The 13441-nt window shown below is 43.3% G+C and overlaps 2 protein-coding genes across 4 annotated transcripts in view; both read right to left on the minus strand.

Moving 5' to 3' along the window:
* The window catches only part of arhgap22b (Rho GTPase activating protein 22b), a gene marked incomplete at its 5' end in the record, with an annotated part of 30947 nt that extends 28326 nt beyond the window's left edge, over positions 1 to 2621 (minus strand). The window contains one exon of one of the 2 annotated variants that reach the window (XM_084040295.1): positions 2488 to 2621. In XM_084040295.1, coding sequence (XP_083896421.1) covers positions 2488 to 2530 — 43 coding nt within the window. The remainder of the gene's footprint in view (positions 1 to 2487) is intronic. The other variant, XM_084040296.1, reaches the window with a different exon arrangement.
* Positions 2622 to 9404: 6783 nt separating this feature from the next.
* Positions 9405 to 11587, minus strand: lrrc18b (leucine rich repeat containing 18b). Of its 2 annotated transcripts, none has more exons than XM_084039925.1 (3): positions 11188 to 11587; positions 10555 to 10866; positions 9405 to 10088 (listed from the first exon to the last, which is right to left on the minus strand). In XM_084039925.1, exons 2-3 carry the CDS (start codon positions 10810 to 10812, stop codon positions 9663 to 9665), a joined length of 684 nt encoding a protein of 227 aa, XP_083896051.1. In that variant the 5' UTR covers positions 10813 to 10866; positions 11188 to 11587; the 3' UTR covers positions 9405 to 9662. The 2 variants fall into 2 exon arrangements, with proteins under 2 accessions (XP_083896051.1, XP_083896050.1); XM_084039924.1 differs by having other exon boundaries at positions 10555 to 10928.
* Positions 11588 to 13441: the final 1854 nt, after the last annotated feature.

A 13441-nucleotide genomic window follows, 5' to 3' on the forward strand; every position in this document is an offset into this window, starting at 1 on the left:
CACACACACACACACACACCACACACACACACACACACACACACACACACACACACACACACACACACACACACACACACACACACACACACACACACACACTCACACACACACACACTCACAGAAAAAAAGGCCCCTATGCTGTCGCTTAATGTAGTCTGGAGTCATATATTTATCATCAGCAGGAAATGGATGTATGGCTCTGATGCCCATCACATCCATTAGCATGGCGAGGCAGGTACTCCACACACACACACACACACACACACACACACACACACACACACACACACGGCTGCACATCGGCACGTTGGAGAAATTAAATTTCATGAATCTGGTTGTGGTGATTTATGGCAGAGAGAGAGTTACAGGTGCACGAGAGCGCGGCTTCCAGTTAGCCTATCGCTGTTGATTAATGTCTGAACCATCATGTGTGTGTGTGTGTGTGTGTGCGTGTGTGTGTGTGTGCGTGTGTGGGGAAGGCTTCCTGGAGGCGTGGCCACTATAATACACAGCTATGTGAACGCTGCAGCGGAGCAGAACTGAAGCAGCACATATCTGTGCATGTCATCATCTCCACGCGCTCATTACCCGACAGCATCGAGTCGAATGTGTGTGTGTGTGTGTGTGTGTGTGTCAGGACGTCAGTGTGTCGCTACACGTGCACGCTTTGATCATAAAACCATGGTAACAAGCGGATGAAGCAGCTGATATGTGGGCAATTAAAGCTGCTATTTCTGGAGCCGAGCCAAAATAAAGAAATGAACGTTATCGTAGCCTTTAATGTGTCGTCGGTTGTAACAGTTTCCGACACGTAAAATTTTTAGTTAATTGGACTCAAGAATTTCCAATTAAGAGTCGATGTGAAAAAATGATGTCATAATAATTTAATGACGCCCCGGGAGCCGAACACTCAGCTGGGTAAATAACGTTGAAGCAATGTAGCTCCACATTTGCTCACTTCGATAAATGAGAACATTGATACAACTTTAATTTTCGTATGCTAATTTATCGTTATGCTAAGCTAACGTAGCCATCTCCTGGCTTGAGCTTAATTTTTTTTATAGATTTAGAGAATTTTTCTCGCCAAGAAAACAAATGAGTGCTTTTATCAAAATGTCAAACTATTCCTTTAATTGAAACTATTGGAAAAAAGTCGAGGTAAAGAAACGTAGCGTAGCCACACATAGCAGAGGAGCTAACCTTCTCAATTCAACCAGGACGTAAAGCAGCTCGTTAGCACATAACTGACCTTCAGTCAAACATGAGCTTATTTAGGTATTATTTAAGCATGCTAGCTTCTCCACTGACCTTCTAGCATCGTGAATGTCAGCAGGCATGACTGATCAATAAAAAAATACAAAATTCAATGACATTTATACGATTGATTGATTCCCTGAGTGCCGGCCGGGTGTTGCTCTTTCGCCGACCTGCCGTGACCTCGGCTCCTCACACATCTGCCACATAGCCGGTTATTCATGCGCTTCACGCAACAAATGTGAGCCAAAGCACCAGATCTGCAAAAGAAGGCATGCAGGGAATTCTTTCTCACGGCGACTCGGCTCGATTTAATCCCTCCGATTATCTACGTCTCAACAGAAAACGTTTTCACCAACAAAAAAAAACCTTCAGACGCACGAAGACATTCGACACGTTTGTTACGTTTTGTGTGTAAATCCACAAGAAAACCTCTGTTCTCACGGAATAAGCTCAAATTCTACATTTGTGATACTTCATCAATCAATTCAATGCTAATTAACAAGACGTGTGCATCCCACTTATTAACCGAGCCATGTTGAATTTGTATATAATATATGCAAATACACATTTAATCCACTTTTTCCAGTAATTTCATGCTGATTTTACACATCAATCTCCTCCAATACATGGGAACTATATTAATGTCCTAAATCAGATCCAGCTGTATAATTGAGGATTAAGTGCCAAGGAAGGAAAAGGACACACTCTCATCGTGTACACACACACACACACACACACACACACACACACACACACACACACACACACACACACACACACACACACACACACACACACACACACACAGCAGCTGACGGCAGCCTGGTAGTGCTGAGCGAGGGATGAAACCAGAGATGCTGCTGCACGCTCCTCATAATAGAATTCACACTGGCAGCAGCTGTAGTAGATCTATAGATCTACATTAGATCTAATGTAGTAGATCTATAGATCTAATGTAGATCTAATGTCCACTTGTTCCAACGTGGAGCTCGACTCCCGGTTCATTCACAAATATGTCATAGATGGACTTAATGGGGGGACCTTGTGCAAAATCTGAATTCGATAAGATAAATAAAGCACTTTTCTGAGATCACAGTATGTAAGAGTGCAGGTTAGAGCATCCTTGAGGATCCCTGAGGATCCCTGAGGATCCCTGACGCCTCCTCTGAAGCGGACTACGGAGTCCCGGAGGAGAAAAGAAATAAAGGCAAACAAACGGGGTCCTACCTCGCCGGGTCTGTCTGATCTTTGGGCTCAGCATGGCTGTCATCGCTGGTCCAGGCGCTCTCCTCTCGGCATGTTCCCGTACATCCACCCCACCCTCTCTCTCTCTCTCCCTCTCTGTGTCTCGCTCTGCGTCTTCGCCTCTCCTCCTCTTCTCCTTCTGACCTTCTGCAGTGCGGTCGGCAGCCAGGGGGTTGGGTTGAAGGGGGAGGGGGAGGAGAATGGAAAGAGGAGGGAGGAGGAGGGAGGAGGAGGAGGGAACCCCCTTCTCTTTTCCTCCTGTGCACACGCCCAGTGGCCTCCTCCACCCCTCCCTGTTACATTATTCATAGCGGTACATCCGCCCGGGGTTGATGGAGGTGGAGGTGGAGGAGGAGGTTTTTTCCGGGGTTGGGTCAAAGCGTTGGACCTCACAGGAGAACAGATGGGTTTTAAGTGTTGTTATTTAAAATCTGCATGTTTGTAGAGGAGAGAGGAGAAGGGGAGGGGAGGAGGGGGCGTTCATTTGGCAGGTGTCTCCTCCTCCTACACCTCATTAAGCTGGAGAGGTCCTCCACTCGTCTCCACCTCCTTCCCTCAATCACTCATCCACCCAACCTTCCAGCATTTTCTCTCATTTTCTTCCTTTCTGCCGGCGTATCGGGACCACTGTAGGAAAAAATACTACAGAGCCGAGAGAGGGGGGCAGTATTCAGAGAGAGAAAAGAGAGAAAGTAGCAAATTTGGGAGTTTATAAACATTGCTTGATTCCGCTAACACTGGATGTTTGCCGTTGCTATGACAACAAGTGAAAGCCAGCATCTTAGCCTAACCGCCCCGATGAATAAAACACCCATAAGATGACATTTTGTCTCTGAATATTGTTTTATTTTCCCTACAGTGGTCCTGAAACGCCGTCCTACATTAACTACCCACAGTTCTAATTCTACGCCCGCCACTCTGCTTCTCCTCTTAATTACTTCTTCTCTGCCACTCTCGGCTCCACGCTGCCTTCGAGTCAAAGTTGGAAACGTGGGAAATTCCCCGCTCGTACAGTAGGTCGTAATTACATCCTGCAGGCATTCCAGTGGCACACAAACCAGAGAAGAAGAAAAGCTCTCCTCCTACCAGACAATGTCACTCCACCTCCGGCTTCTGACCTATAATTGACACCAGAGAGTGTGTCGAAGTGTGGCGGCAGAACAAATCCTATCTGACAACCAAGATTCAGAACCAGGAATCATGTTGGCACCGCGTTGGTGGGAACTCGGCTGTATTTAAATCTCTCGTCAGAAATGACTTCAGACTTCAGTGTAACTTTGATGTCGTCGGACCGAAGGCTTCAGCTGTCGTTGACCTGGATTAGACCTAATCTCAGACTCAAGATAGAAACAGAGCAAACGTTAGTTTAACTCCCACAACCTCATCATCTTATAGCAGCGTTAGATTAGCGTTTTTTAATGAATGCCGGCATGTTGGGCTGGAGATTAATTAAATCCAGCCCTACAAGTCCATTTTTATTTCACTATATTACAATTATTATGGCTAATTAATGCTAGCTAGCCTTACAGGCAAATTTACTGACTTTCGTGACCTGTAATCTGAAATTTAAAAATGGAATGTGATGCTCCAGCATCTTAGTAATTGAGTTTGTTATTCCACATAAGAAAGGCAGCCGTTATGATCATATTGGTGGAACTAAGTAGCCTTAATCTCATTTTATCTGACAGTGACCCTTTGGGAATCCTCAAAGTCACGAAATGACGGTAATATCATTCACAAACAGTAGTTGTTACACACTTGGCCTCTCATTTGAACGGTTTCTGTGGTTACTACGGTCTTCTGTTGGTGATGTAAGTGTAAGTTAGGATCTATGGTGCAAAGAGACTTTGTGTTAATTCATCTGTCTGTTGTCATATTATCATTAAGTTGACTAAAAACATTTTATAATGAGTGATTATGTGTTCAAAGGTTATTTGTTTTAAGGTTTGGATCACTTTAGATTTAAACAAATTAATCCTCAACAAATACTTTATGCCATTGATGAAATTAACACTAAATGTAAAAACTAAATTCCTGAAAACTTGTAGCGATTGTAACTCATGAAAAGAGGACGAAACCATAAACGTGAAACATTTTGCTATTACAAAGATGATCTACTTTTAAATTATATTTTGTGCAGAAAAGGACAAAACCAGAATCTTTCATTTGGTTTTTGGAATCCGAGTTTTCGGATGTGTGAAGTTCTGAGCCTCGACTGCCTTCAAGGCATGTTGGTGTGATCTAAAGACGCCTCGTCTAGAGACGCAGCATCAGAGCCGTCGTTGCTGGCGTTGCCGTTGTTGCCGGCGTTGCTGGCATTGCTGGCGTTGCTGGCGTTGCCGTTAGCAGCTGTGCCTCGGCAGCCGGCCGTCCCTCCTCCTCCAGCGTTCGGAGGATAATAGCCTTAAGTCCTGCAATCGAATCACAGCCTCACGTCAACCACAGCTGCTCTTATTACAGAGCAAAGAGGGCGAGAGAGAGAGAGAGGGGGGGGGGGGGTGTGTGTGTGTGTGTGTGTGTGTGTGTGTGTGTGTGTGTGTGCGCCCTCACATAACATACATGCACATGTACATGCAAGCTAACGCGTTATTAAAAGGAAGCCGCAAATGCAAAGATAGACCAAGAGAGAGACGGGGTTACACACACACACACACATACACACACACACACACAAATACACTAAAAAGCCAAAATGAAACAGCAATAAAAGCCCTGGTTGCCAGGGTTTGGTTGAGACTGAGGTCAGGTGAAAACAAGGCTGGGTGTGGCTCCGGCTGCTGGTTCTCTACCGACCCATCACCCGGACCACCCGGACCACCCGGACCACCTGAACCACCCGAACCACCTGACCAACAGCTAACGCCAGCAGATTGCAAATAATAATAATAATCATTCTTCAAGTCTATTTTGCCAAACCTCGTGTTTTCTGAGACGTTTCTGGGCGTTGAGGGCTGAGCAGCAGCTCCTCCCGTCACTCTGTCAGATTACATTATCTCCTCGGCCACACTGAGACTGCAGCTTTTAACAGGTCACTTTAAAATGATATCTGATATCTGCAGCCTTACTCATCAGACGGGGCGTGGTTTGTCATTATTACTATAATTAGACAACCACACTGCAGTCCTGATGCAAAAGAGTTCTTTTCTTTCTAACCATTACTTTTTAATGTAATGGCTAGAAAGAATGGAATGGAAAGAAAATATAAATTGAAGTCAAACAAAGATTTAATTCATAGGATATTTGCTGAAAGGAGTTATTGTTCAGTGTAGTCCCCCCTTGTATTTAAAAGAGAATCGTCAGAAATATGGAAGCAGCTACATATCGACTTATTTGGGAAGTAATAAGGATAAAAAAAGAAAGCCTCATCATTGTGTTGTTGTAAAGTCATGGACCTCCCTGACGCCTATTTAGATGCTTTAAACGCTGTCTGGAGATTTAAAATGAGGAGCAGAGTATGAGTACCCCCCCACCACCGAGGTTGGCTAATGAACCACGCTTGGAATGCTAAACAAGTCCCCAGAATCCAGGTTGTCTAGAAAGACCTGTTCAATTATGAATGCTGAGAGAGATGAATCTTTCATGGGGGATGGGGGAGGGTTGGGGTTAGGGTTAAGGTTAACGGTAGGGTTAGGGTTAGGGTTAGGTCTTAGACCAGTGTTTAAAACTCCCAGCAGACACCCTCTCACCATGCCAGCTGGTTCTACAGGATTAGGGGGTTAGTGTAAGGGTCAGGTCTTGGACCAATGTTTAAAACTCCTAGTAGACACCCACTCACCATGATAGCTGGTTCTACAGGGTAAGGGGGTTAGTGTAAGGGTCAGGTCTTGGACCAATGTTTAAAACTCCTAGTAGACACCCACTCACCATGATAGCTGGTTCTCCATGCCTCGGACCAGTGTTTAAAACTGCTAGCAGACACCCGCTCACCATGACAGCTGGTTCTACAGGGTTAGGGGGTTAGGGTTAGCTCTTAGACCAGTGTTTCAAACTCCCAGCAGACACCCATTCACCATGAGAACTGGTTCTACATGGTTAGGGGGTTAGGGTTAGCACTATGGTTGCTGCTGGGTTCACCAAAGCAGACAACATGGAGATGAATAAATAATAAAGTCTACGGTGGCTGCATCCACAAGCTCATGTGTCAGATGAAAAATTCAGCTGTAAAGGTTTCACACACTGTTGTTGTTGTTGTTCACCAGCTGTGTGTGTGTGTGTGTGTGTGTGTGGGGGGGGGGGGGGGGTTCGCCAAGTCCTCCTCCAGGTCCAGGTCCTTCATTTGGTTTCGTCCATCCCCAATAAAGAAATAGACCTGTGTTCTGTCTGGCTGCTGCATTAAATCAGCTATTAATTAAGATACATGCAGATTGTTTTGCCTGTAAATTAATGCCATCTCTAGCTTGTGCAGAGTTCTGCATCCTGCATTGAAAACAAATATTTCAAAAAGTACATAAAAAATGACTTGTTACAAGAACAAAAGTAAATATGTTCCGTCTTGATATTCTGTTAAATGTTTAATTTAATCACACAAGCAGTGTACAAACGCCTCGGCCGTATTTTAATTGCACTTCGGCAAATCGGATAAAGTGATTCCAGCATTTTTGTTCATTAAAATCTCTGTAATAAATTAAAGCTCTCATCTCACATCCTTTTTAATTAGAAGGAATAAAAATGAAATTGCTGCTCGTTAAGAGAGAGAAGGGTGAGTGACCGAAGAGACGCAGCAAGACAGGTGTTTTCCCATGGGGATCTGTCTGTCTTTGAAGCCTGTCTCTCTGCCCAGTTAGCGCGGGCCGTGATGACATCATCGGCTAATGGCCGAGAGAGGAGCTGACAGCAGACGGCAGCCTGTGGTTTGGATGGAAGCCGTCTGCCTGTCCGACCGTGTTTCCGTCTCTTTGTCGGAATGCATTTATTACTCGGACGTCTTTCAGGAGATAATAACGTCGGTCTGTGGAGAGGCCGTGTCCTGATGGCAACTAATGGAAATCTCTCGTTGCTTCTTGTTTTTAAAGAGCCTTCAGCCTTTCTGATGAAGTCAAAATGAACCACAAACATCTGCTATTAGAAACGGACCCAGCAGAGAGAAGCTCAGATAACAACACACACAGAGGGAAGGTGACTCCTCTCTCTGCCCGATAGTCCACTATATCTTTATAGTGTGTTGCTGCTCTATTAATGAAAACAATCCGGTCTTATAGAGAATCTTTACAGCAATGCAGCTGAATCCTCAGGCACAAATTTAAATGAATGGGGCAATAATTTTACTTTAAATGATACAAATTGGATAGGTTAATTGGTGACTCTAAATTGCCTGTAGGTGTGAATGTGAGCGTGAATGGTTGTTTGTCTCTACATGTTGGCCCTGTGATAGACTGGCGTCCTGTCCAGGTGTACCCTGCCTTCGCCCAATGACAGCTGGGATCGGCTCCAGCCCCCCCGCGACCCTAAATACAGGATAAGCGGTAGAAAATGGATGGATGGATGGATGATACAAATTGATACATAAAAACGAGAAGAGCTCCTGGTTTAATATCTTATACTATAATAAACTCTAATTGCTCTGTATCTATGTCATGTCATTCAAATGAATTACATACATTTGGGGCCACATTGCTTCGCCTCCACAACAATTCTGTTCCATTCATTCAGTGTGTGTGTGTGTCTGTCTGTGTGTCTGTGTGTGTGTGTGTGTGTGTGTGTGTGTGTGTGTGTGTGTGTGTGTGTGTGTGATGGACGTGGGAGGTTTTTAGGAAAGCATGGAGAAACAGAAAGGACAGCACATCTTTATGCATTTATGTGTGTGTGTGTGTGTGAGCATTTTTTATAGAACTGAGAGAGTCTATGTGTCCAGGAGGTTAAAATACCCTCAAATAAACACACAGATATCAATACAATCATGGATTTTTCCTCTGGTTATTGAGGAAGGATGGTTAGAAGTTACTAATTTACTAGGCTTTGTTTTTAAAGGTTGGATTGTCATGAAAGTTTTATATCTATATAGTCTTCTGTTGTCTTATCTTCCACTGCTGTTCATGGCGGAGTCGATACCCGGCTGTTTGCTTCTTAATGACCCATCTGCTGAGATCTTAATCCAGTCGACTCAGCACTCTGCAGCTCGGCCACAGAGTAAAAGCCCAATGACACGAGGTTATTGGCTGTTTTCACATCGTATCGACTGTTTGCTGACGTAGCGAGGAGACGAGGATCGATGTAAATCTGAAGATAAGAGAGGAGGAAACAGAACCGAGGCGACGGCCTTCATCGTCTTCAAACGTCTTCGAAAACAGCTTAGTCAGGTGGAATTAGTGAGATCCTTGAACCACAACATATCCTGAGATGTGTCATCTTAGCAGGAGGAACAACCTTGTTGGTATATTTTTACATGAATTCAAAAGACCACAGCGTTACAATTAATCTAAATTTAAACTTGAAATAAAGAAATAAAATGTGTGGTTATTTAAATATGATGTAGTTATAAACTCTGCATCACCCTGCTGTGACTATTAATACTAATAATATTAATACTTCATTTCCGACAGTGAAGTTTAAAATAAACATAAGCATCCATGATGGAGCCTGCAGTGTATAGACGGACTACTTTTACTGGAATTAAAGATGAGATGAGAGAAGATGAGTCATTGATTGTGAAAACATTGATGGAATACTGTTTGGTATTTTTGGTGTTCTTTGCTGCCCCCTAGGCCGAAGAGATCGCCATTACATGCAGCACAGCATCTAATATTTAGATTAGATGCTGTTCACCACATTAGGTTAAGACAATATCAAAGAGGCTAAGTGGATATTTATCTCATTTATTTGAACAATGTGAAACTTTATTTGAAAAAAAAAAAAAAGATTAGAAATGCAGTCTTTGTACTCCAGAATATATGTTGAGTTTAGTCTCCTTTTCTTTGCCCAAAACACTCAATTGATAGCAGATCCATAAAAGTCAGTTCATAAATATATATATTAATATATATATTATGTATTTGTAGTGCATCATGTACATCTAGTGGGTATTTTTAAAACTGCAGATGGTGCTGTAGTGCAACTTATAGGCCTTTTATAATGGAGGGTTTAGTACAGTATGCTTACAAATAAAAGGAGTATTTAATAATAATAATAATAAATATGTGTTTATTAATATCTCGCTGTCTTCACCAGGCTGGGTATTCCTGCGTGTCGACCTTCTTCCTCTCAGTTTGACACTTTATCAGACAGTCCTCACACAGGACGCTCTCCTTCACCATGTAAAGCCTCTCCGTCACCACCAGGGACTCGTGACCCGGGTCCTCCTCCATGAGGATGGGGTTCCGGTCCAGGTTGACCCTCTCCAGCTTGTTCAGCCCGGAGAGGCAGCCGGGGGCCCGGGTGAAGCGGTTGTCGGAGAGGCCGAGGTGGCGGAGCTCCTTCAGAGCGCCGACGGAGGAGGGGAGGGCTTCCAGCCGGTTGATGCCCAGGCTGAGGGTGTGGAGGTTCTTCAGCAGGCCGAGCTCGATGGGCAGGGAGGTCAGGCGGTTGTTACACAGGTTCAAACCCAGCAGGTTCTGCAGGCGGCCGATGGTCGCGGGGAGCTGCTCCAGCTGCAAGGAAACAGGATCACAGTATGCTAATTCACAATTTCAACTATTTCCTATTTGTGAGAATATCTTCTTCTATTTTTCTTCTTAATTTTGTTTGAATGTTTTGGATAACTGTTGAAAAATAATGAGAAATGTGTATCAAGCACCTCAGCTTCCAATATCTATAATATTATAATATTAAATGTCATATTAAACACTGTCAAACAACAAAGCTCAGCTGGGCAAACTGGGCAACCACACCGAAGGATCAAGGTTCACTGTGAGGTCATTTGATAGTTGCAAACATGTTTGTTAATCTTTAATCAGATTTTGACAACATTTTATGCATTTTGTTGACTGACTTTTTTCGCAAACACTGACTTAAAAAAGTGACTGGCTTTCTATGACTGTTGTGGACTTTCTACACACCTTTTAAACCAAACATGCCCTTTGAAACATATTTTCCTCGGTATTTATTCATACTCACATAGTTGCTGTGCAGATCCAAAACACGGATGCTGATGAAATTGTCGATAAAGTCCGGCACCGTTCGGATTAGGTTCCTGCTCAGGTCCAGTTCATCCATCTCACCCAGCTTCTGGAGGCACTTGGGCACCACGGTGACGCCCTTGAAGCTGAGATCCAGACGGCGTTTACCGCTCAACGTCACCTGCATGCAGCTCTGAGCCGCCTTCAGGGTGACGGTCTTACTGTTGGACGGCTTGCCTTTCTTTCCCATGGCCATCCTGCTGCAGGGAGACGAGGGACCGGGACGGGGACCGGGTCTGGAGGTAGCGGTCTATCAGGAGTTGACAGAGGAACCGATGTGAAAGATTGTGTTACCGGAGACGTTCCAGCCAGCTGAAACAGTAGACAAAATCTTAGATATCCATCATATCATGACCTATTGCTCCGTGACAAAGCACACGACTAACACTTTGCAGGACCTTTATAATTAGTGCCCAGTTAAGTCCTGAAGGAAGACCAATAAGAACATTAATGTTGTGGAAGTTAACTGAGTGGAACTAAATCGGTTGCTGATTCTTGGAGCATCAGAACAAAATAAAAAATTAAACACATTTCTTTGCAATGATTCTATGATAACAAATGTATTTCACACCAGCTCTAATAAGTCAGCTTCCTTGGATCCAGCACCCTCAATACCAGGGAAAAAAAAAAAAAAAAAAAAGGGACTCCAGACACGTTCTGTAACTTTATCTCCAGCCTGAGAAACACAAAAATAAATAGAGTTGTAAATAAAAACTAGTCCGATTGTTGTCCGACGAGGAACGAGCTGGCATGTGGGTCAGCTGGATCCACATGGCTGCACATGGGATTTGTTGTCTTTTGTTCCCCAGGCAACTGCTGCTGTTTGCTCTCAGGAGACTTAAGGCTGCAGACACGTCTTGTGCCCATATTTGGAAGGACATTTTAAAAGATTATGGTAACTGGTATTTAGGATTATTCAATTTCAAATACGACTGCATATGAAAGTGTTGATGTAATTTAATAATTGTAAAGGCCTCAGGGTTGACACAATCAATGAAACTGATCAACTGATCATATATGGGATTTTGATGAGCTTCAAGGAAAAGTGTCAAAGTAAAATGACAACAATAGACTGATAAAAGCAAAATGGATTTGTATCCTTGTTATTAATTTTACCTCTTCTAAGCGACATCGCAAGACATTAGTTATTAGTTCCAGTTTAGTCTTAGAAAGACATTTTCCCAAGATAGGAAATTCATGTCGTAAGTTTATTTCTTTAGTCTAGTCAGTAGATTCAGCCTGATCCAGACTTCCACTCGATGGGAATGCCACAGTACTTCCTACCTGCCAGTAGGTGGTGCTGCCTTTGTACACATTTCCAGGTCCTTTACCTTGAAATCACATTTCCCAGTCAGACTTCCAAAAAAGTGTAAATCTTGATAAATTAGTAATGTAATGTTAGAATAAAGACAAAACTATAACCCATTAACTTTCCCCCTTTTTGACCGGACCGACCCTGCTGTTGTTGGTGTTGGATTTTAAGTTGTATGTTCAAGTCTCCTGAAACAGCAGGGAAACTAGAACATGGTCTCCAACCCCGAGTCATTTCCGGAGATAGCAGGTCACACGGGAGGAAACGCTGCTGACCTAAATCTGCGAGGCGGCGCTGCAGTTCAGATTACATTTAATGATTAGAAATGTGAGCAGTGTGTGTGTGCATGTAGGCTCGAACAACACACACACAAAGAAAATTATTGTTCAAACTGTTTTTGTCTTTTTTTTAACAAAACATTCATGTTAAGGCGGCTATCTCCTACAAATATGATCTAGCATTTGTGTAAAGTACGAGCAAACACACCAGCTAGGATTAGCTACTGGAGTTAACAATCTATACAACAAATACACAATTAGTTAGAGTAGGCTACTGTAGCTAACAAGCTAAAAAACAAATGCTACTTAGCTACACTAAGCTACTGTAACACAGCATTAGCAGCAGATAATCAAAGAGATGTCTACAAAGTCAGACCTGACGTCAAATATGACATAATTCTTGTATTTCATTTACTGACTCGCCAGACAGGATTTCCTGTCTTTCACACACCGACTTCCTTCCTTTCCTTCTTCTTCTTTCACAGCTGCGTGACAGCGACTTTCCTGCTGGTCAACACTGTGGTTGTGAACAAAAGCATATCATCCTAAGTGTCTTGTTGTTGCACATTTAGACATGTATATATATATATATATATATATATATATATATATATATATATATGAATGTGTTACCAAAGTTTTTGTTATGAACCTGAAAAAGGTTGTTCAACAATTAATGTCGTGGTGAAAAACTAAAAACATTATTCATAGAAAACTGGAACCAGATACGTAAAAAAGCCATCCCTTGGTGAATGACACATTTTGACATAAAATGCAACACGCAGCAAAAACCTTAAATGCATCACATGGTATAGGGCTAAATATTGGTGAGCTGTCACGCTCTCACTTCCCTTTAAAATGGCTTTTTGATGAATGTTTGTGATGAGCATGAAAAGCCCTTGTTTGGGCTTTGCGATACAAAGCGAGAGTAAAAGCTGCTTTTTGTGCCGAGATGAGTGATGGCTTGTCGGACATGTTTGGGACCGCTGGCACCGCGGGGGCAGAGGCATTCTTCTGTTTATCCAGGCCTCGATGGATGTGGCTTTCCTCCCCTCTAACTACGGGACTGTTGTGTTGTCTCGGCCTCGCGGCTGCAAGTTCAGAAAGTTGCTTTTCCTTTTTGTAAAAAGTCTGTCCACGTTTCATTCAGGAAAGCTTCATGTGGACTTGACAGAATATTCTTCAATGTTTTCAGGCCAAGGACCCCCATAGTGACCCGATGGAGGGACCCCCTA

Source organism: Eutrigla gurnardus, assembly GCF_963514095.1.
Source record: "Eutrigla gurnardus genome assembly, chromosome: 22".
Classification (NCBI taxonomy): Eukaryota; Metazoa; Chordata; class Actinopteri; order Perciformes; family Triglidae; genus Eutrigla; species Eutrigla gurnardus.

Coding starts and splice junctions, on each gene's coding strand:
- lrrc18b (XM_084039925.1), bottom strand. CDS start 10,812: ATGGCCATGGGAAAGAAAGGCAAGCCGTCCAACAGTAAGACCGTCACC. Junction 10,089..10,554: donor TGGATCTGCACAGCAACTAT/GTGAGTATGAAT, acceptor GTTTCCTTGCAG/CTGGAGCAGCTCCCCGCGAC.